The following is a 23,999-nucleotide window of genomic DNA, read 5'->3' as shown; positions in this document are numbered from 1 at the left end:
CTTTTTCATTTTTCAAAAGAAGGTCTTGCTCTGTTGCCAGGCTGGAGTGCAGTGGTGTGATCATAGCTCACCACAGCCTCCAACATCTCGGCTCAAGCAATTCTTCCCAGCTCAGCCTCGCAAGTAGCTGGGACTACAGGCATATGCCACCACACCTGGCTAATTTTTAATTTTTATTTTTTTGTAGAGATGTGGTCTTGCTATTTTGCCCAGGTTGGTCTTGAACTCCTGGCCTCAAGCGATCCTCCTGGCTTTAGCCTCCCAAAGTGCTGGGATTACAGGTGTGAACCACTGTACCCACCCCTGACTGACTCTTAAATGACAGGGAAGGGGAAGAAATGAAAGTATTACAAACTAAATTAATGTAGTAATGAAGACCAGTATCTAAATAATTTATAATCACAAGATGTACAGTGATTTTAAATTATTATATTTTAGACAGTGAAAAATGGAAACAATACAAATGTTCAAAATAAGAGGCTGGGTAAATAAATTATAGTCTAAACATAAGAGGGGCATTCTGTACAGTTTTTAGAATGTGTCTCTGGGTGGGAAGTGCCTTTGGATTCTGCAAACCCCTCTACAGGGACGACCAGTGGTGGTGAGGGAGAGGCTCCTCGCTCCCAGCTGCAGACCCTGCCTCAACCAGGGCGGCTCTGCTTTAGGAGGCTGTGTGCTTCCAGCTAGGCAAAGGTTCTTAGGCTACAGTATTTTACAAAACAGTAAAATATCTAAGAAGCATTTCCAAAATATATAAATAAGCAGAAAACTGGGTTATAAAATAGCACTCCAGTAAGATTCAATGTTGTGAAAAATTATATAACTCAAAAAATAAATGAGAAAAAAGATGAGGAAATAGAAAAAACGCGCGAGTGTGTGTGTGTGTATGTGTGTGTATCAACCCCTTAACAGTGGATTGTAAGGTTACTGGTGATTTTTATTTTAGTTTTTTTACCCCCCTCTGTATTTTCCAAGTTTTCCATAATGAAGTAGTATTTTTGTATTTGTAAAGTTATTAAAAAGAAATATGGCACAGAAACACAAGAGGGCGATATAATCAACCAGTAGCCTATTTCTCATTCAACTTGTTCTTTATTTATCCAAGAGATAAATCAGATGGCACATATAAAAGTAAAAATAATTATTACAGTACAGAATTTGGAGGAAAAAAGTTATAGGTTCTTAACACCAGGGAACTCTGGATTTCTGTCCAGAATGACAGTCCTTCCTAGTGGCTCTCAAAGTGTGATCAGTAATGTCAACACTACCTGGAAAATTATCCGTACTGAAATCTCAAACCTAATTAATCAGAAGCTGTGAGGGTGGGGCCCAACAACCTAAGTTTTAACGAGCTCTTGAGGCAAAATGAATACAAGTTCGAGAGTGAGAACCACTGCTGTCTAAGTAGAAGAAAAACCAAAGTTCTTTTAGAGAAGGAAAGACCTCTAGCCAGGAAGAGAAAATATCTTGCCTAAGTTCTAAGGCATAATTACCAGAAAGAAAGAACAGAGGTGAGGGATCTGGGAAAGACCCGAGGAGAATTGCAAACCAAATTATACCATGTGCTAACGGCATCAGGGACTGACAAGACTGAATTTAAGCAGAAAGCACATTTTGCTGGAAATGTTAGAGAGAAATGGGTAGGTGTAGGAGTATCAGGGAATATGAGAATTCCTTAACTTAAAATAATGCAATTATATTTTGTCTAATTCAATTTAAGTAAATGGTGGGTTAGATTTAACATCATCTCCTACATGGAGTGGAAATGAAAGCACTATTTCCTTTGCATTGTGGGCAGCATCTGATTTCATTTGAAGATAATTATACAGAAAGGGAGAGTAGCTAAGATTTATAAGGCCAAGATAAATGAGAAAGTAAAAGGGGGAAAAAACCCTACATAGCTAGGCCTTGATTTGAGAAAGACATCCGTACCCTAAGGATTTCTTTATTGTACTTAAAATGATAATGTTAGTTGATGATCAACTTTCAGACCTTTAATTTCATTTCCATGCATGTCATCTATAATTTGCTATGTTTAAACTAGAACAAAACCATACTGTGACATTAAATCACATTTTCCTTGCCTTTATTGAACATCTTTATCATACACTATGAGGTTTTGTAACATCTTTTACTCAGGATGCACCTTCTTAACACAATTTAAAAATCTAATAAAATAAACATATACAAGTACACGGGGCTTACCATGTACTGGGAGGACACAGTAATGCATCACAGTAGATGTTATTATCTTCATGTAACTGATAAGAAAGCAGCCATCTGCTGCTCCCTTTGCTTGGACTGCCCTGCCTTGTCTGCCTGGTCTCTGTTTTAAAACTCATTTTACTTGATTCTCATGGAAACTTTCAGAATTCAAAGAATCCATCTAAATGGTGACTGCGATATTCAGTTACCTGATACATTTCAAGGCCACCCTTGCAGAATAGGAACCTTCTTAGATATTTCCTGGCCAATTGCTGCCAGGAAATCAAATGAAATTTTTCCCACTGTGGGAAACCAAAAAGTCAGACATTTTAAAAGTCTGGTCCCACACCCATGCCCATCTTTCCCTGTAAAATTAAGTAGTGCTTCTGAGTAAACTAAAATATACCGTACAAGTAATCTTTTAAACAGAGAAAGTGACAATCTTAGTGCAGAGGAGGCACTTGATAAATGCTGGCTGAGACTAGAACACACTTTAGAAAGTAAGCTTGTTTCTTTCTTAGTACTTAGACTTTCACTTCACTCTCTATCAAGTGTATCAACCACTGATTAATGTTATTTAATGTTTCCATTTAAGGAAAACAGCCTCTGTTGGCATAAGAAAATAGAGTTTCCTAAATATCTATTAATTATTTATGGCTCAGATCAAGGGACTCTCTTCTGCAAAGTCTTCCTTGATACTCCCATTTTCTGGATGAATGAATGAATGAATCTGCCTCTGGTGACCTAGCTTGGGAAGCAGTGGAGCAGAGATTTGAATTTAGTTATATCTGATTTCAAAGTCAAGATATTTCTACCAATTCTCTGAAATTTTAGTTAACACAGCTAGGGCAATTAAGTCAATAAAAAGGTCCACTCATTTTTAATGGAAGATATAGTAAGATACTAGTTCATAACTGAATCAGTGGGCCATTTCTTCATGTTTAAACCTAAAGTTACCAAAGGCACCACAGGGTATAATCTAAACAAAAAGAAGAGGCAAAGAGGCAACCAACCTAAAAAAACATTAGAAATCACATACTGAAATATATTAATGAATTAGAAATAAATTCTAGAGGGGCAGAAGTACAATGAAATAAACTTAAAGCAAACAAGCAAACACAACAAATGAAAAGGATCATTTCTGATCTAGCAAAACATCTAAACCAGCATTTTTCAAAGTGGTCCAATGGGAAGTTAATGTTTCTTATACAACAAGAAAGTCTGTGTTCAAATAAGTTAGGAACCATTGAGTTGGACAAGTTTATTACAGGATGTTGCTAGGCTTTTAATATACAAATGTGGACCGCATATCTCTAATAGTAGTAATGCTTCTCAGTCCACAACTCTTGTCAAAAAACAAGGCATGGGATTAGTGTTTCTGTCTTACACTCTGATACTCTTGTTCCTAGGCAAGGAGGCAGGTGAACTGGGCACAGCATGGCCACCAAGTACAGTTCTGCAGGGTGTACATGGCTCAAAGCACCTATCTGGCAGCTTGCAGGAGTGAAGCCTGAAACCCAGCCATGCTCCCCCTACTAATCCGAGTTCCCTGGTGCTAGCTGACATGAGCCCAGAAGGTGGCACCCTGGCTGGGCTATAGTACCTCCCAATAGTATGGATCTGGAGTGGGTGGCCCCAGCAGTATGGGCCCCAGTAGCAGGTGGGGAGAGACTTAGAGGCAACATTCTGCAGAGGAATCCAGGACCAGTTCAAGACAGAACATTTAATTTGAGGCAGCTAGGAAGAGTGGGAGAATATAGATAGAAGGCCACATCTAGGATGGAAAATGGGAAATCAAAGAAGAGTGGGAGGGGTCAAAGGAGTGAATGCGGGGCACAGTTTAACAGAATTCTCTGAGCCAAGGAAATATCTACATTTGCTTTTTACAATGCACCTCCAGATACAGGCCTGGAGAAAGAGCTCTGGAAGCTTCTGGAACAAAGATTGTGCAGACAGAAGGCTGTTAATTATCTCAAAACAGTGTTTGCCTTATCCTTGGAACATCTTTGCCAATGTTTTACTTACTATTCTTTAAACCAATACAACTTTATACTTTAATTAATTTAAAACTAAGTTTTACATTATGTCCATAAAAGGATGCTTACATCTTTTGAGAAGCGGTACAGTGTACTCTAGTACAGACCACCTGGGTTTGAATGCTGGATCTGATATCTACACTTCACACTCTGGGACTCAAATTTTCTCAGCTCTTAAATAAGGATAATTATGGTTACTACCTGGTAGGCTTGATGTGAGGCTATATATAGATTAGGCAGAGGCAGTACTGCTTCATCAATTGCTCCATTTGCTCCCTTTCATTTCCTGGTTCCCTGAAGGTAGGTAGGTGGGGCCAAGAACACAGCTCAAACCAAGGAACTACAATACCTGGGAAAGCTGTGAAAAGTCTTCATATGTTTCTCTAATCTCTCTCTTCCCCTGCCACGGCAAATCCTGTAGAGAAGGAGGAGCCTCCATCTGCCTAAGTGTCTGAGTTACTGCTACTACAAGGACCAGACCCCTTCAGTAAACATGTAACATGAGGAGGAAATAAACCATGTTAAGTCATGGAGATTTAGGGGTTAATTTATTACTGCAGCTAGGACCTAGCCTATCCTAACCAATATAACACGTAAAGTGCTCAAAGCAGTCCTTGGCATATAGTTGGTACAATATAAATACAAGCTATTAGTAGTAACAGTATAAGCAAAAGTTAACCATAAAAATAATGAAAACTTCACCTGTCTGAAGGCTTTGAAGATGAGACCAGCTTTTATCTTTTTAAAAAAAGATATCGATAAGCAAATGTCATAGACCCCAAAAGCATTCCAGTAGCAAACAAACATTCTCCTTTGAAATCCAGTCCCCTTTTATGGCCAATGAAACTCTCCTCCAACAAGTGACTGGTTTCTTTCTTCCTCCCTTTCTCTTTTTCCTTTCCTCCTTTTTTTTTTCCTTCCTCTTGCATAGAGGCACAATTCTGAAACATAACGCTTCTAGCACCCAAATGCTGTTTTGTGAGTCTGTTTTAAGTTAACTAATCCTTGACAACCACATACACATATCATACATGCAAATTTTAGATGAAAAGTATTAATTGCATGCAAAATTCACAAGCTGAAAATCCAATCCTATTTAAAATGTATTATTTGAACTCTTAAAACCCTTAAAGAAAAAGCCCCCCGCAAGCAACTCCCCAAAACCATAAAACCATTTTCACATTCAGCCAGGGGTGCACTAGGATTTCTGTATATTGGATGTACTTAAGGCATACCTGTATTGATGAATGTAAAATTCTTTTTTTTTTTTTTGAGACAGAGTCTCACTCTGTTGCCCAGGCTAGAATGAGTGCCGTGGCGTCAGCCTAGCTCACAGCAACCTCAAACTCCTGGGCTCAAGCGATCCTCCTGTCTCAGCCTCCTGAGTAGCTGGGACTACAGGCATGCACCACCATGCCCGGCTAATTTTTTCTATATATATATTTTTAGCTGTCCATATCATTTCTTTCTATTTTTTTAGTAGAGATGGGGTCTCGCTCTTGCTCAGGCTGGTCTCGAACTCCTGAGCTCAAACGATCCGCCCACCTCGGCCTCCCAGAGTGCTAGGATTACAGGCGTGAGCCACCGCGCCCGGCCGTAAAATTCAAATAATCAGTTATGCTCTAGATATACAATGAAATACTACGCAGCCCGTTCAAGTGATTTTGCAATTTTATTTACATGGTCATGGACGACTATTGAGCTTCAAAAACAAAAAAGCTTGCAAAATATATGTTTACACGTTTGTTTTGTCGTTAAGTTTATTTGGCAGCAAAGCCTGACTTGCCCTGAATCCATTTGGTTCGTAAGCTCTGACTAGGCCTGAGGTAGGACTCTTTATATTCTTTATTAATTCTACTTCCTGTGAATATGCACATTTCTCTGCAGAGACAAAACTGTGTTTAATTACAAGCACCTGCCCAAGATGTCACCGGATGGAATGTTAAATAATGTATGGCATATGTACCGTCACCCATCTAAAATCTGTTAAAACTCTGAATTTTTAAACACATCTGACGCCAAGGATTTTGGATAAGAGACTGTAGACCTAGATGAGATACATATCTGTAGGTATACACACATAATATATGCAAATTATCAGTGTCTCTGAATATAAATCTATAAAATTGCTTCAGAGAACACAATATACTCCTAAATATTAACAGTTAGAAATTAGAATTATGTGATGATCTTTATTTAAATTTTTCCACATTTCTGAAATTTTTATAGCAAACATGTCTGACTTCTATAATAGAAGGGAAAAAGAAAACCCTTTCCCTCTTACCCACCCACCCATTCACCTGTCCACATGGATAGATCTCATTTCACAAAACATCTCACAATATTAGTAAGCAGTGAAACATGTCAGGACATGAGGGGACGCATGGTAGATCAAACACCGAAACCTTCTAATTATGGACTATCATTTTGCAAAAAAAATGAGTTTTTAAAAAATGTATTACATAATTCAGAGCACCCAGAAGCTACCAATTTACTGTTGAGCATACCCATGCTCTCTATATTTTTTAATATTTCAATGACAAACTTGAGAAATAATCTGCTTGCTGTAAGTCTAGGTCCAATCTGCACATTTTCAGCTATGCTCATTTAATGGGAAAGAAAAGAAGAAAAATTAAAAATTAAAAAAATCCTTAACCCAAACCACAATACCCTGCAGTCAGAGATTACAAACAGGAAATGCTATGTAGCTGGAGAAATCTTTACTTTGCTTCAACAGCTCTGACGCAATAACTGCCCTCCAACTGCTAAATGAGACTCAGGCTCTTATGCAATCTATAGAATTGTCCAAAAGCTTTGGGAGGAGAAGGAACCAGATGCACAATGTGTCTTGGCTGCACTAGAAAGTTCTGGGTACCTCCTACAATCTTAAAAAGAGTTTTCACATACATTTTTCTAAAATTACTGCTACCTTAGGACTCTCAAAGGGTATGGCATTTAAATGTTTTTTCCTGTCAGTTGAGAATCTATTTCAATCCACCAGTTACTCCCTTCCTGACCCACTTTGTGGTTTGGGAATTAAATAGATGCAATTCTCTGTTGACTCCTTAACTTCTTTGCCAGGATCACAGGCAATGATGCCTGATGCTGGGAGTAGAGCAAACCCAGCACTGCTTAGCAAGCAGTGATTTTATTGCTTTCTTTTCGATGGTTAAGAAAAAAAAAAGATTGAATATAATTTTTTAGTATTGTACACTTAATCAAATGAGCAACAAAAGACACTTAGAAACAGCTAAAACTGTTCTGCTTTCTTTTCCTCCGGCCCCCCCCCCCCCGCCCCCCACAAAGCTGCATTGTAAAGAAAGCCTTTATCATTAATACATTTTTAAAATTATTAATACATTAACTGCTAAGGAGGCACTCAAAGTAGAAGGGATGGAATGTATAAAGGCATGGAAGCATGAAATGACATACGTCCCAGGAGTGACAAAGAGTTTGTTATGTTTAGGGCTGGCTTTGATTAGGAATGCAGCTTTAACCACAGGAAGGATAAGTTCAGAGAGACTATAAGACAACTAAAGAAATATTTCTAATAATTTTTTTAAATGTCACTATCTACTAAGCATATACTATGAACCAAACACCATAAGTACTTCACATAAATTATTTCTAGAAGTGCCACTAGAATGCAAACTCCAAAAGGACGAGGCCCTTGTGTGTGTTGTTCTTATTGCTGTATCCCTACTGCCTATGCACAGTGCCTGTGCAGGACCTTAATAAATAACTGAACGAATCATGAACGAACACAACAAGGAGGTATTATTAATCCCATTTTAAAAAAATGAAGAAAACTAAGATTCAACTCACATACTTTGACAAGGCCACACAGGTAAAAAGTTGTTGGGTAATTATTTTTACCCGGGTCTCCTTAAATTCAAAGCCCATGTACTTAAAACCATGCCACAAATATATTTAAAAAACATCAACAAAATAGATCTTGTTCACATTTCTCTGGCTTCTCACCACTAAGAGGCAGTATTCCCCAGACATATTCAAACATGACAAACAGATTCACTTCTGGGAGGAAACAGCTAATCATTTCACCTTTGCAAAACAGTGACCTTTAACTAGAGGAAGAAATTCACAAGGAGGAGAAGACTGGTTTAGAAACCTATAAAAGTGCCAAGGAAGTGGGCTGAGGATTGCACATCAGTTGTCTCAAGGAATATAGGAGAAGTTTCATTTTTACTCTGTACATGTGTTTTACACTGAAATTTTTATATATATTATTAAACACTTTCCCCTACCTTCCCTCCCTGACTAGAATTTCATGGTTTACACTTTTTGAAAAAATTACAGACTCACAAAAAGTTGCAAAAATAGTTGAGAGGTCCCTTATGCTCATGAACCAGCCTCCCCCAACAGTAACAACTTACACGTATTAAACAGTATGTTATAACCAAGAAACTGACACTGGCACAAGACAATTAACTGGACTACAGACTTTATTTGACTTTCACCAGGTTTTGCACGCATTTTATCATATGTCTCTGTGTGTAGTTCTATGGCATTTTATCACATGTACAGATTAGCACAAACACCAGCACAATCAAGATAGACAACCGTTACATCGACACAAAGGAACACCCTTGGGCTACCTCTTTCATAGGTGTTCCTGGTAACTATTGATTTGTTCTCCACTATAATTTTGCGTAACTTTGACTTTAATCAGAAAAATATACAAATGGCAAGGTTATCTTATTAAAAGTCACTCTTTTAAGGAACTTTTTTTACTTTAGGGTGGCAAAAGCCTACAGGGGTATAAAGAACATGGAGAGACAAAAGACCTTCTTGTATGTACTTAAGTAGTCCTCCATCCAATTCCTGCCCCAGTACCTGGATTCTCATCAAAAAGATGTCCCTGCATTGGCTCTCATAACAGAGAAGGAATGAGGGTGAACTGCCAGGGGTGAGGAGTATATCACAGTGGGCTCTTGGGTAAGTCATACTCTCTTGAGCTTCTGAATCATGACTTGTTTCACAAAGTATGTTACGCTCTCATGCTAATGCTATGTGAAACCTAGCAAATACAAAGTTGCTTAGAATATATGATTTCATCTCATTGGGGGAAAAATGGTATAGAAAAGAGGACCAGAAAGATAAACTTCAATGTCAAAAATTGTTATCTCTGGGAGATAAAAAAGGGAGAATACAAAAGAGAAATTGTAATTTTTCTCTTGTATTCTTCTAAATTTTCTCCACTAGGCATGTGCTCTTTTTATAGTAAGAAAAAGAATACAAAGTCTCCTGAAGTGGTTATGAATACCATAATAGTATTAACATTAATATAGTCTATTAATATCATAAAAGTCCCACGTGTGAATCAAGGACTTTTCAGGTTACAAAATGTTTCACATGAATGGTATAATTTGATCTTCACACAACCAACAGAGTAGGTAGAGTATCCACTTCCCCCACTCCCCCAAAATCTACCAGTGAGAAAAGTTATGCTTATAAAGTTAGGCAACATTAACCCACTTAATGACAGGTGTGGAATCATAATAAAGCCTTTAATTTCTGATACCAGTGGTTCTCCCTAGTCCCTAGAGGTCCCCAATGCTAAAACTATTTTCATAATAATACTAAGAAGTTATCTGATTTTTTTCACTGTGTTGACATGTGCACTGACAGTGCAAAAGTAATGGTGAGTAAAACCACTGGCGCCTTAAGCGTGAACAAAGACATTGCCACAAACTGGAGTCAGTGTATTCTTCATGATAATGCTCTTCCAGGAAAAGGCCACTTTCATTTAAGAATGCCCATGATGAAAGACTAAAAATTATTGATTTAATCACATCTCAACCCTTGAATACATCTTTTTTATATTTTGTTTGATGAAATAGGAAGTATGCATAGAGTACTTCCAAGGCATACTAAAATATGGTGAGTGTATTGAGAAAAAGCACTCATACAATTTTTTGAGTTGCAAGCTGAACTAACTGGTTTTGTTTATTTTTTTAGTGGAACACCATTGTTTTCTTTAAAGAACTAGCACACTATGGTTATTCAGACTCCAGTACTTGCCAAACATTTTCTTGAAAATGACTGAAGTAAGCCTGTCACTTCAGGGTAAACAACTGATAGTATTTATTTTGTTAATGATAAAATCGAAGCTTTCAGGAAAAGCTCAAGTTTTAGAAAACTTTTATTTGCCACCATGAGCTTGAGAACTTCCTTCCAGATAGTTAAAGTTCATTTATGTGGTTTCAGATTCATATCACTAAGAACCTTTAGGAAACTACTACTTGTCAAGTTTTTATGTAATATCAAAGAATACCTGAAATGGCTTTTAAAATACTCTTTCTTTTTTCAATACAGACCTGTGTGAGGTCCTATTTTTCATCTACTTCAGCCAAAACAATAAACTGTGACAAAATGAATATAGAAGCAGGTATGAGAATCTAGCTGCCTTCTATTAAGTCAACTTTAAAGAGATCTGCAAAAATATAAAACAATGCCAAGCTTCTAATTTTTTTGGTTTGAGGAAATAATTTTTTCATAAAAAATAGACAATTTAGGGTAAAATGAAGCAGGTTTCCTATTTTAAAATACATTTAAAAAATTTCTTGGTTTTGATTGCTAAGATAGTAAAAATGGCTAGAAATAGTCCACATAAATAAAATCTATTTGTTGTTCTTAATCATTTTTAAGATTGGGGTCCTAAAACCAAAAAGTTTGAGAACTACCATCTAGCACTCTTGCTCTTTCCAATATGCTATAAATCACAGATGAGAGAAATCAAAGGACAAAAATAGACAATAAAGTACTTTGTCAGCTAAACACACACAGTAGTTTGATGACTATCAGTACAGACCTCAGTCATCATGTCAGGCGGGCCTTTATCATCCACACAGTCCACTGAGGCACTGTGAACACTTTGTAATTCATCAGGCAGCATAGCTGAAACAGTGTGTGATCTATTGTCAGAGAACTTGAGCTCAAGCCCTAATTGCACCATTTCCCAGGCATATTATTTTTCAGAAATTTGGTGCATGGATCTCTAAAATGGGGTGTGACTAATACCTGCCTTTACACTGAGCTACCATAAAAATCAAATGAGACGATCAAAGTAGGGTTCTTTTCCCCACTGTGCAGTGTTGTCTGCTTTGTCAAAAGATCATTTGGCTATAGGTAGATGGTTTTATAACTGGGTTCTCTATTCGGTTCCATTGGACCATGTCTCTATTTTTGTACCAATACCATGCTGTTTTGGTTACTATAGCCTTGTAGTATAGTTTGAAGTCTGGTAATGTGATGCCTCCAGATTTGTTCTTTTGCTTAAGATTGCTTTGGCTATTTGGGCTCTTTTCTGGTTCCAAACAAAGTGTAGAATTATTGTATTTTTTTCTAGATCTGTGAAATATGAAGTTGGTATTTTGATGGGGATTGCACTGACTCTATAAATCACTTTGGGTAGTATGGACATTTTAACAATGGTGATGCTACCGATCCATGAGCATGACATATTTTTCCATTTATTTGTGTCCTCTGCTATTTTTTTCCTCAATGTTTCATAGTTCTCCTTGTAGAGATCTTTCACCTCCTTGGTTAAAGAGTATATTCCTTTAACCAAGTATATTCCTAGGTATTTTATTTTCTTTGTAGCTATTGTGAACTGAGTCTTTGATATGACTCTCAGTTTGACTGTTACTGGTATGTATAATAGAAATGCTACAGATTTATGTACACTAATTTTGTAATCTGAGACTTTGCTGAATTTATTTATCAATTCCAAGAGTCTCCTAGTGGAGTCTTTAAGGTTTTTAGATATAAGATTGTATAGTCGATGAAAAGCTATAGTTTGACCTCCTCTTTCCCTATTTGGATACCCTTTATTTCTTTTTCTTGCTTGACTGCTCTCACTAGGACTTCCAGCACTATGGTGAGTGGAAGTTGTGATACTGGGCACCCTTGCCTTGTTCCAGTTCTTAGGGAGAATGTTTTCAACTTTTCCCCATTGAGTATGACGTTGGCTGTGATTTGTCATATATGGCTTTTATAATTTTGAGATATGTTCCTTCTATGCCTAGTTTGTTGAGGGTTTTTATCATGAAACGATGCTGGATTTTGTCAAATGCTTTTTCTATACCTATTGAGATGATCATAGGGTCTTTGTTTTTGCTTCTCTTTATGTGGTGAATCACATTTATTGATATATGTATGTTGATCCATTCTTGCATCCCTGGGATGAAGCCCACTTGGTCATAGTGGATTATTTTTTTTTGATGTGTTGTTGAATTGAGTTTGCTGGTATTTTATTGAGGATTTTCACATCTATGTTCACAAGGGATATTAGTCTGTAGTTTTCTTTTAGTTGTGTCCTTTCCTGGCTTTGGTATCAAGGTGATACTAGCTTCATAGAATAAGTTGGGGAGGACTCCTTCTTTCTCAAGGTTATGTAATAATTTCTGTAGTATGGTACCAGCCCTTCTTTGTAGGTCTGGTAGAATTTGGCTGTGAATCTATGTGATCTGAGGCTTTTTGTTATTGGAAGTTTTTTTATTACTGCTTCGATCTTGCTATTCGTTAATGGTCTGTTCAGGAGTTCTATTTCTTTCCGATTGAGTCTTGGGAGGTTGTACTATTCAATAAATGGTGTTAGGAAAACCGGATAGCCACATGCAGAAGAAATGGGACACCTATCTCTCACCACTTACAAAAATTAATTCAAGATGGATAAAAGACTGAAATGTAAGGCGTGAAACCATAAGAATTCTAGAAGAAAATGTACAAAAAACTCTTTTAGGTATTGGGCTAGGCAAAGAATTTATGACTAAGACCTCAATGGCAATTACACAGAAACAACAAAAATAAATGGGATTTGATTAAACTAAAAAGCTTCTGCACAGTGAAGGAAATAATCAACAGAGCAAACAGACAACCTACAGAATGGGAGAAAATATTCGCAAACTATACATCTGAAAAAGGGCAAATACCCAGAATCTACAAAGAACTCGAGCAAAACAGCAAGGGAAAAACAAAAACCCCATTAAAAGGGGGGCAAAAGACATGAACAGAAGCTTTCCAAAAGAAGATAGGAAAATGACCAATAAACATATGCAAAATGCTCAACATCACTAATCATCAGGGAAATGCAAATTAAAACCACAATGAGATATCACCTTACCCCAGTTAGAATGGCTTTTATTAAAACATTCAAACACAACAGATGCTGGTATGCATGCAGAGAGAAAGGAACACTCATACACTATTGGTGGGACTACGAATTAGTACAAGCTCTATGGAAAACAGTATGGAGATTTCTCAAAGAACTAAAAGTCAACCTACCATTCGATCTAGCCATCCCAGTAATGGGTATCTACCCAAAGGAAAAGAAATAATTTTATCAAAAAGACACCTGCACTTGAATGTTTATTGTAGCACAACTCACAATTTGCAAAGTTGTGGAATCAACCCAAGTACCCAATTCATGAGTCAATTAACAAAATGTAGTATATGTATACCCATAGAGTACTACTCAATCATAAAAAGGACGAATTAATGCCTTTTGCAACAATATGGCTGGAACTGGAGACCATGATCCTAAGTGAAGTATCTCACGAATGGAAATACAAACATCACATTTACCCACTATTAAATTGGAACTAACTGATAAGCACACATGTGCACAGAGGGAAGTAAAACTCAGTGGAAATCCAATAGGGGTTGGGAAGTAAGGGGGAGGAGAGGAGGGGCAACAAACCTCCTAAACGGTACAGTGAACACTATTTGGATGATGGGCACACTAATAGCTGTGAGTCAAGCATTACAAAAGTGATCCATGTAACCAAAAACACTTGTGCCCCCTTAATATTCTGAAATTAAAAAATAAGAGTATTAAAAAAAAAGAAATGTAAATAACAGTGAAAGCCTGTATTTGTCAAGCAAATTCCATGTGTCAGGTACTGTGCTTAGTGATTTACTTCCCTGATCTCAATGAAATCCTGCCACTTCCAAAAAATAGATACTATTATTTCTTTTTATAGACAGGGAAACGATCTGTGAAGAAGTTAGAGAAGTTAAGTGATCTGCCTAAGGCTATAAAGCTAGTCAGTTGGGAGCTGGGATTCCAGGTCTGATTGAGACCAAAACCCATGATCATCTGACCACCAACAATTCATAGTCTCTCAAATCTCCTATTATGAGTTAGAATAACTTTACAAGAACCATTTTCTATAACTTGGAAGGTGAGTAAGAAAATCAAGTTGTTTTAAGATTGACTTAGTGCATTAATGCTGGTATGAGTTTACAGAGCAATCAGCTATAATTGTAATCAGTTTTACAGTTCTCAGACATCTAGTTAATTAAAATCAGCCTTGGCCCTATGTGATATTAATGCCAACATCTTTGTAGGTAGCTCTTGGCAGTTTTCACATAACATCTCACATGATTATCGTACCTTCTACAATCACTGACAGTTCAGAAAAAGGAAGAAAAAAAAAAAGAACACAAGCTTCTAAATGGTGGCTGAGATAGTTACCATCACTTAGTGCACTGATATTTTTCAAGACCACCCCTTCAGAAACTCCTAGACACAATACACTTGCAATACTGATGGCTTCCAACAAAAGTTTTTCCCCATTTAGGGTCTGTCAAAAGCTCAAAGTTAGCACTGAGACCTGGCTTCAAAATCTATCCTTTCCTTTTCCTCTATAACAATAAGTAATTTTTTAAGATAAACTATTAAAATACACTTTATAAGCAATACCTTAATTAGAAAAATTTTCAGTATTTAGCTCAGACCTTGTAATGTAACAGACATTTGGTACTTGCTGGTTGAATTGAGAATACAATTCAGAAAGTCTAAATAGCACCAAAGTACCTTCTATTATCTTTAGTCTCTACATTTCAACTGAACCAATTATTGCTTAATGTTTCTAGCCTTCAGTACCTTCACAAAATCTTCTGAGAAACATGGGTTCCCATGGGGGTATTCCAGAGCTCCAAAAGGGTGGGGGCAATCCACACTCCTTAGTTGGGGACGACACGTGCTGTAAGCAAATCCGGAACCCCTCCTCCCACCACAGCTTCCTCTGAGCCCTCTGCTCTAAGGTGTGGCCCTATCAATCTGTCTAGTTTGCTCTTCCCTTTCCTGGAAAAACATAAAAACGGAAGCAGCAAGCTGCTGGCTGTTTTTGTCAGGCTGTATAAATTCCTGAAATTGCCTTTTTATTCACTCAGAATAATGTTCCTCTAGTAACCAAACTACAGTACAAACTGATTCTTCTACCTGCTCCCTCATCAGGAATGCCCCTGCCACCTTCCAAGGGCAAATGTATTTTTATTTTAATTAAATGAATTAGGTTTTCCAGCAATTTCATTTAGATTTTTCTTAGACTTCTACTCCTTAAAGGGAAGGGGACATGGAAAAAGGCCTGTACCTTGCGGTATGTATGGCGGAATAGCAAGATTGGCACTTCTACTAAGGGAAATAGCACAACCAGAGCATAAGGTGACAGAAGCAGGATACAGTAGAGTAGTAAAGGCAATGGATTCAGAGACAGAATGTCTGGGTTCAAGTCTATAGTACTTCATACAAACAGTATAAAGGAGTAGTTACATAATCTCATTATGCCTCAGTTTCCTCATCTGGATTAAAGGTATAACAACCATAGGGTTGTTGTAATGTCCTAGGTGAGATAATCCACACAACACCCACCACATTGCCAGGTTCATCGAAAGTGTTCAATAAATGTCAGTTATTTTTGTATGGAGATAAGCAAATGTAGACAATGAATGTTTGCTTGAGTGGCCACTGACTTGTGCATACAGCTTATACACACAATAAAAAAGGAACCTGAAGTGTAGCAGCAAAGTGTAGCAATGGATTGGTTGGGGAAACTTGGAGGTGATGACTCTTGACTTAAGCCAAATACATTTGGTCTCCTGGAAACTAAAGCAGCAAGATATCAGTGTGAAAATGGCCACGTCATGTCAAACAGAACTTCCTCTCTGAGCAAGTCTTTTACCAGTTATTACTAAAGGGAACTGTCAGAGTCTTGTTTCGCTTCCTTTCTTTCCACCACACCACACCTTGAGCAAGGCCATCAGCTAAAGGCAAGGCAATACCCAAAGGGAAGGGGAAATGAGAGGGTCCTCTTCTGAATAAAGGAGCTTTAAATAATCTAAAATTTACAGAAATACCATGAATTTTAAAACAAACCCCAAAGTGTAGGAACATTAGACACCGAGTTCAAAATTATCCTTTCTCAAGTTTTTGAAAATAAGAAATGTTTCTATTTTCAACATTTATTTTCTTTGAGATTAGCTGATTTACTGTGTAACACTAATTCAATGCCATAAATCACCAATTAAACTGTCAGGCAGACATACATATATATATTTATCTACTGTGAAAGAAAAAAGAATATTCTGATTGGTCAAATATTCAGGTTAATAGATTATAGAAAGGTAGCTATCATTTTTCAAAGAGTATGTCTTCATCTGTAAACTAGCCATTTGTATCCAATGCATTTATGACAAGATTATCACCTAAGGCTACAAAATCATATTTGATATATTAGTAACTGACTCAGGATAAGGGTATCTTGAGCTTGAATTCTAGATTTTTAAAGGAGGTAAAGGTGCGATGCTGAGAGACTGGGGGAGAAGAAGAAATAGCCCCTCTTACCAGGGCTAACTTGGAGGAAAAATATGATACAAATAGTTGTCCTCTGGCACCTTTCAACCTCTTTGTATGCCTATTCCTGGGCACTTAGGAGAAAAGAGACTTGATTAAGTTAATTCACTTGGAAGTGTGGCTGGCTCCTAGACAAGGACTTTTATTTAAAAAACAAAAGAAAACAAAACTCCCCCAAACCCAACAAAATCAAATCATCAGTACAGGTAGTGTTACACAGAATCTTTCTAAGTGTGAATATAGTGTGAGGGCTGGGGAGACTGGTGTGGCACAACACAGTGTGATACCCAGATATTACTGCCTAGCAAACAGATCCCCCAAGCCCCATTTCTGGGTCTCCTAGGGTCAGCCCCTCTAGTGTCCCAGATTTTAAGGGATTCTTCCTGTCATCTACTTCTGAAACCATGATGGGTTCCCTTAATCTCAAACATTTTTTTTTTTTGGTAGGGGTTTAAAAGGATGTGGGGAGTTAGAGGAGGTTCACTATTTGTAAATCAGGAACCAAAATGGATGATCGCCTTCACACAAGTGAGATATACTTTCAGTGTGTCTTTCCAATATATGTTTGACACAAAAATCATCATTCTTTTAACCAATTAAAAAGCAAAAGTTGCTAAAGGTTATCTTTAAAAAAAAATCAATGGTAGAATGTGGAAGAGAATTGAGGTTAAAGAGTTTCTCTCTCAGCTTAAATCTACTCTATCTGCTGGGACAAAGGTACAAATTCCAGGAATTTCACAATGGGATTTTCTTTATATATGACTTCCACACCTTAAGACTACAAAGCTTTCTATTTTTTATTTTTCACCCCCCAGGACTGAAGGTTGAGGGGGAAGAATTATTTAACTGTTCTCTTCAGATGACCTTGTATTTTGCTCAGGCCGTAATTCTTTTTAATCCTGTATGAAATGGCTTACCAGATTTTTCAGCAGTGTGGACAGTTCCTTCGTAAGAGTAGAAAACTTGACAAAAGCGGTGCCAAGGTCAGGGTTGTCTCGACTTAAAAAATTACTCCCAAACTTATCAAGAACTTGTGCATAGTTTTCTTCATTTTGTACATGATCTAAAAATAAAAATAAAAAATAAAAAGAGGAGTCTGAGCTATTATTTGCCACAATGAAGAGTCATTTTGAACACTGATCACTAGAAACACTCAAAAGGAAAGCACAGAGAAACTGCATTAATTGTTTACTGAACCTCCTTTAACTCTATTAAAGAAGGTTTCCCCTTTTGCTTTTATAGCATTTGGCTCATTTATATTTCAGTTAATCTACTGACTCTCCACATATTGAGGGGTCACATTATCAATGCATTTCAAACAATTAGAAAACTACGATTATCAGAGTACAAGGAGGAAAGTCTCTTTGGAAAACTAGGCTTGTATTGCAAAGGAAAAATTACTATGTTCTAACAGGTTTTTCTTTGTTAACTAATCTTAATTTCCTTTAATTTTGTCTAAGCCCCAGGTCTGAGGAATAGCATTTGTAAAATGCTTTTCACATACCATCTCTTCCTGTAAAATGTTCAAGCTTGCATCAGATGGATTAGGTTTGAAGTTTGGTTTCACTACCTATGAGCTGGCTACCTTATTAGTTTTTTTAACTTCCATGCCTACTACCCTAGCTGGCACACAGGAGACATTATTCATGTATTTGTGAACAAATTCTCCTCCCTGAGCTTTTGTTTTCCAACAAAATGAGGCTGGTATCTACCTTTCAAAATCGTGGTGCTGATAAGTTGACATAAAGTATACAAAAGTTTCTCCACAGAGCGAATGCTCCATAAATAACAACTCCCCTCTCCTTGAAACTCTTTATTTGGCTCCCAGGATGTCAGGCTTTCTTGAGTGTCCTCTGACCTCATGGCTGCTCCTTTCCATTGTCTTTGCTGGTTCTTCATCTCTCTGACCTTAGCATGCTGGAAAGCTCCAAGCCTCAGTCTTTACACCTTTTCTTCTCTGTTTATGCTTATTCTCACTAATGGGATCTCACTAATGACAACTCTCAAATTGATATGCCCAGTCCAGACACATATTTGACTGCCTATTCAGTACCTCCACTTGGATGCCTAATAACTACATTCAACCTTAACATGTCTAAAACCAAACTCTTGATCTACCCCATCCTCTTTTTTCCAGTCTCCTAGCTGTCAGGTAATGGTAGGTACATTCTTAAAGTTGTTCATGCCAAAACTCAACTCATACTTGATTTTTCTTTCACTGGCAAATTGTGTTGCCTCTACCTTTAAAACGTATCCATAATTAACTTTGACTAATTCTCACCATCCCATAGGTGTCAACCTTATCCAACATCATTGCTTGCCCTCATCACTGGTAAAGCCTCTGAACTGGTCTCTTTGTTGCTGCTCTTGCTTCCCTACAGTCTGTTGTCAACAAAGCACCCAGTGTGACACTGCTGAATTGCACATCGGATCTTGTGACTCCTGTGGCAGACATTAAAACTCATCAAGGACATCCAGGTTCCCAATCTCTAAAGGCTTAGGAAAGGAGTACTGCATTTCCCCACACTCTTGAAGTAAGGCATGGAAGATGGCTTGCACCCAAGGCAATGTGAGTGGAGGGGATGTGCACCACACAGTCATGATGGAAGCATTTCAGATGATGTGCTCAACTCTCCATTTTCCTCCTCTATTGTGTACAGAGAAGCACAAATTGGTATGGAGGCCGACAGTAGATACATGGTATTTACTGAATGAATAAATGAACAAATATTTATCAAAATATTTAAATGTTCAATCCAAATCTTTCTTTATAAAGTCTTCCTTTAGTCAGAAATAATCCTTCCTTGTCCACAATTCTCTGTACCCCTACTGCAGTATTTTCTACCACATCATGTCATATTTATTAACACATACGTACATGTCTTTCTCTGTTATCAGACCACGAGAAGCAGGGATTAACTCTGGTTCACCTCTGTATCCCCACCCAACAGACAAAACTGTAGATTTTTCTGTGAGCAGAGCTTATAAAGCTAGGGCTCAGTAAATATTTATTGACTTGGATTCCTTGAATTCCTCTTCAGGAATTTAAGCAGCATTCCCTTCTGAAATCTGGAGACTGTTCAATAATTGATATGAAATTTTTAAAAATTTGCTTTCCAACACACTCTCAATAACTGCATGGGAGCAATGGGTACTTATGAAACAGAACATGAGCCTGGATTGGCAAACAACCCAGGAAGTCTAAATACAATAAAGGAAGTAAGTGTCACAGCAGTCCAATGAAACGGAATGAGGCCCTCGCCAGCCTTCTAATCATCACCCCATCAAAAATTCATGATGTCTGCAGTGGTTGTCAGCATTTCGGGCTGAGATATTAAAAAAGATAAAATGTAGCTCTGGTTACCGCCCAAGTTCACTCAGGGAAGCGGCTCAGAAAAACACAAAAGAAAGGCTACATCAGCTTAACAGAGAGGACGCACATTTTGATCTCCCTCATGTGCTGGAGCCACCCCTGATGCCTTCTCTCTGAGGCCAAAGGGGTCCCACCTCACCACAGAGAATTCTACATCACTTGATACCTTTTTCTGCCTTTGGAAGCCAGTGAAAAAAGAATTCAGCTGCCCCGTTCATTTTAACTGCCTCCAAGAGAAGCACCTCAGTAATAAACATAAGTATACAGGCTGTTTGTTTGCTTGAAATTATAATATTTTCCAATGAAATATATAAAAATTTTAGATTAGCAGAATACCCATGTACCCACCACTCGGCTTAAGAAATAAATTACAGAACAAGTGCCCATCTCTCCACTGCTGTCCCTCTACCCAATTCCAATCTCTTCTCTCCTTTCCTAGGCACAGCCATTATCCTGAATTGAAATTTCATGCAGAGACTAGAAAGAATTATGAGAAGCTCTTAGTCTACCAGTGATGATAGACCCGTTAGAAAATAAGATGGACTTAGCTGAGGGATAAGGCAGGACAGGCCATGGGAAGGGAGCGTTGGTATATGCCGAGAACCTTCTTTGTCCCAAATATTTTCTATAATGTAATATTTCACTCTCACCAGAACTCTGCAAGGGAAGAATTATGCCTATTAAGTAGAAGAAACACAAAATGTGATGGGAGAGAGGCAGACGGTGAGACCAGATAAGTTAACTATAGGCTAGATAAGCACAGGCTAGGTCATGGGCCCTGTATGTTTTGCTAATGCCATAACTGAATAATCACGTAGTCTATGTATATTTATGTATATCTAAATATACATATAAATATACATATGATTTTCTAGTAAAAATACACATTTTAAAATTCAACAGTTTAGTAAGATATAACTTACGGTATTAATAATACCTATGAAGGTAGAAGTGATGTAAATTAAATATAAGGTACTTAGAATAGTGCCTGGCATGTGACATCTGTTCCCAAAATGTCAGCCACTGTTACTTCTACATCCATGACTAGTTATAACACAGAGAAATTTACGTAGTATCAAACAGAAGAAAAACATATATCTCACACATTTTAAGTGTTTTTTAACATACTGCACTGTAAAGTTAACCATGACAGTACTAGAAAGATACCTCACACACACAAAATGAAGGGTTTGTACACAGCACTGAAGCAGACTGTCAACAGGCACAGAGAGTGAGAGGGCAAGGACACATGATTTTGGTGGAGGAAACAGCAAGGGCCAGAGGCAGAAGGGAGGGACATATTACAGAGCACAGTAAGCCATCTGGATGTTAGTTCAGGGGTAGAGGGAAGAGGAGGAAAATAAAAGGCTTGGATGGGGAGGCACTGTCACAGGAACGTGTGTGACTGAAGGACAGGGACTGACAGGGCAGAAAATGGCCTGACCACTTCAAGAGATTTCAGACAGTAGGATAAAGCTGTTTTAAGATCTCTACTATATCCAAGTGCTAAAAGAATTTTGGGAGCATGGCACAGCGGGGGCTGGGGTAAGCAGGTGACGACAGAGACTGGATAAAAGGAAAGAATAGAGAAAGAGAAATATGATCCATCCATTAAGAAGACCTACTCCTTTTCAATGCCTGTAAAAAATTTCTGGCATTCACGGCATTGTTGCAGAATATAAGATAATTCTGATAGCTAGGTGACACCTTTCAGTTTAAAAACAAAATAATACAATTTTACCAACAGAACCAAAAACGGCCATGACATCAGGATTTCAATTTCCAGCATGTCTGTGGGAAGATGACTAACATATGCCAATCAACCCCTATAGCAATCCATCAGCAGTGATTTACTATTCCAGTAATGACAGTGGTAATAACTACTTTGTTGGGCATTCAGTGCAAGTCAATTATTGTACTAAGCACTTTACAATACAGTGTATTACTTCATTCACTCTTACTAACAAGTCGATGAGATAAGTACTATTATCATCCTCATTGTGTAGATACTAACACTTGCCTATGATCATAAATAGGGTTAGGCCTTTTTGATCTCAGAGATGGGCACTTTTCCCAGGATGGGGATCAGAATATGCCACCCCTAAATGTGCCACTTTGGCATGAGGATTATTTTGAGCTGAAGGCAATTTTCTCTTTGTAAGGGTGTTTCTCCCACTCACTCTCCTGTACCAGGAGGAGGAGAAAAACCCTTGCCACAAGAGATGAAAAGTCAGCATCAAGATGAACCTGCATAAACAAATTTTATTAAATAAAATAATCTGTATCTTTCATGTTTCCACCATATATTTACCTTCCTACAATATACTGCCCTAGAAGTCCAAACTCCTTTTCCCCTGCCTTGTCATGTCTCCACAATTTATCACTCTTTGTTAAACTGGTACATAAGCTCTTAGACCTAACTGCTTCTTCGGGGTTTTTCATTTTTTTCCCTGTGAGGCTCCCTATGTACACACTAAATAAACCTTTTCTCCTGTTGATCTGTCTTTTGTCAGTTTAATTTGCAGGCTCCAACCACTGAACTTAAGAGGATAGAGGAGAAGGGATTTTTTTTTTTTTCTCCCCTATTACCCTATATTCTAAAAGTGGGACAGACCTAGGTTCAAATCCCAAGTTTATCACTTACTGTTTGTGTAGTACCCTGGTCAAATAACTTTACCTTTCTAAGCCATATCCTACCCATATGTAAAATGGAGACAATAATGGCATTTACGTATTATTAAAATTAAGTAAGATATTGCATGCCAAGTGCCTGGTACCTGATAAGCTCAATAAATATTTATGATGACAATGACGATGACAATACCAGCTGCCCAGCCTTGGCTATGCACTGGAGCCAGCCTTTTACCCTATGGCCAGGTGCCAGAGGCTTCAGACAATAGTCTGAAATCAATAACACCACTCAGAGTTTATATCCCTAAGGGTTGGCAATAACAAGTACCTTAGGAATACATTAAAATTCAATAGTCTTTAAATATACCCTGTATATTCACCCAAGAAAGACTTCCTCAACACTTTCAGAACCATAGTAATTATTAAATAGTCTTTTCTCTGAAGGGTGTTTGCCTAATTGACATCCTGTGTTAGACCTTACCAAACTGGGCTATTTTTATAAAACCTCCCAACTGGCTTGACAACTCAACCTTTGATTCTCAGGCACTGTGATTGTGGCTGCCATTTATTAAGCACTGACTATGTAGTGGGATCCACCACAGTGAATATCCTAAAATTCATGTAATTCTCCTTCAAGGCAGGTAAGAAAAGTGAAACTCAGTGGTGAAGCTAGGACAAGAACCCAGCTTCATTTGATTTCAAACTCCACCCTTTTCCACGGACAGACTCAGGAAAGACTATCACAGATTCTAGAATACTGTGTGCCACAATATCTATTCAGAATCCACTGTGTGAAAGGCTTCATGATAAACACCAGGAACGAAAAAGTGAATAAAACAGACTTCCTGTCCTGTAATAATACTGACAAAGTAATAGTTATGATAATAATTAGTTGCAATTAAAATTTTTGATTACTGAATGTACCAAAAATTGTGCTAAGTATTTTTCCTGTATTATCTCATTCAAACCTTACAATAATATACTATTATTATTAACCCCATTTTACAGATGCAGAGACTGGTTCAGAGAGATTAAGCAAGTTGCCCAAGGTCACAGTCAGTAAGCAGTGGTAACAGGCACTGACCGTAGAGCCTGT

General features: G+C 37.7%; 1 protein-coding gene across 4 annotated transcripts in view; it reads right to left on the bottom strand.

Moving 5' to 3' along the window:
- The window catches only part of ASAP1 (ArfGAP with SH3 domain, ankyrin repeat and PH domain 1), a 272,495-nt gene that overhangs the window by 109,209 nt on the left and 139,287 nt on the right, over nucleotides 1-23,999 (bottom strand). For all 4 annotated transcript variants that reach the window (XM_069465971.1, XM_069465972.1, XM_069465974.1 and 1 more), the window contains one exon: nucleotides 17,817-17,962. In XM_069465971.1, coding sequence (XP_069322072.1) covers nucleotides 17,817-17,962 — 146 coding nt within the window. The remainder of the gene's footprint in view (nucleotides 1-17,816; nucleotides 17,963-23,999) is intronic.

The sequence above is a fragment of the Eulemur rufifrons genome, chromosome 3, assembly GCF_041146395.1.
Source record: "Eulemur rufifrons isolate Redbay chromosome 3, OSU_ERuf_1, whole genome shotgun sequence".
Taxonomy (NCBI): Eukaryota; Metazoa; Chordata; class Mammalia; order Primates; family Lemuridae; genus Eulemur; species Eulemur rufifrons.
This window is presented reverse-complemented; position numbering and strand designations above follow the sequence as displayed.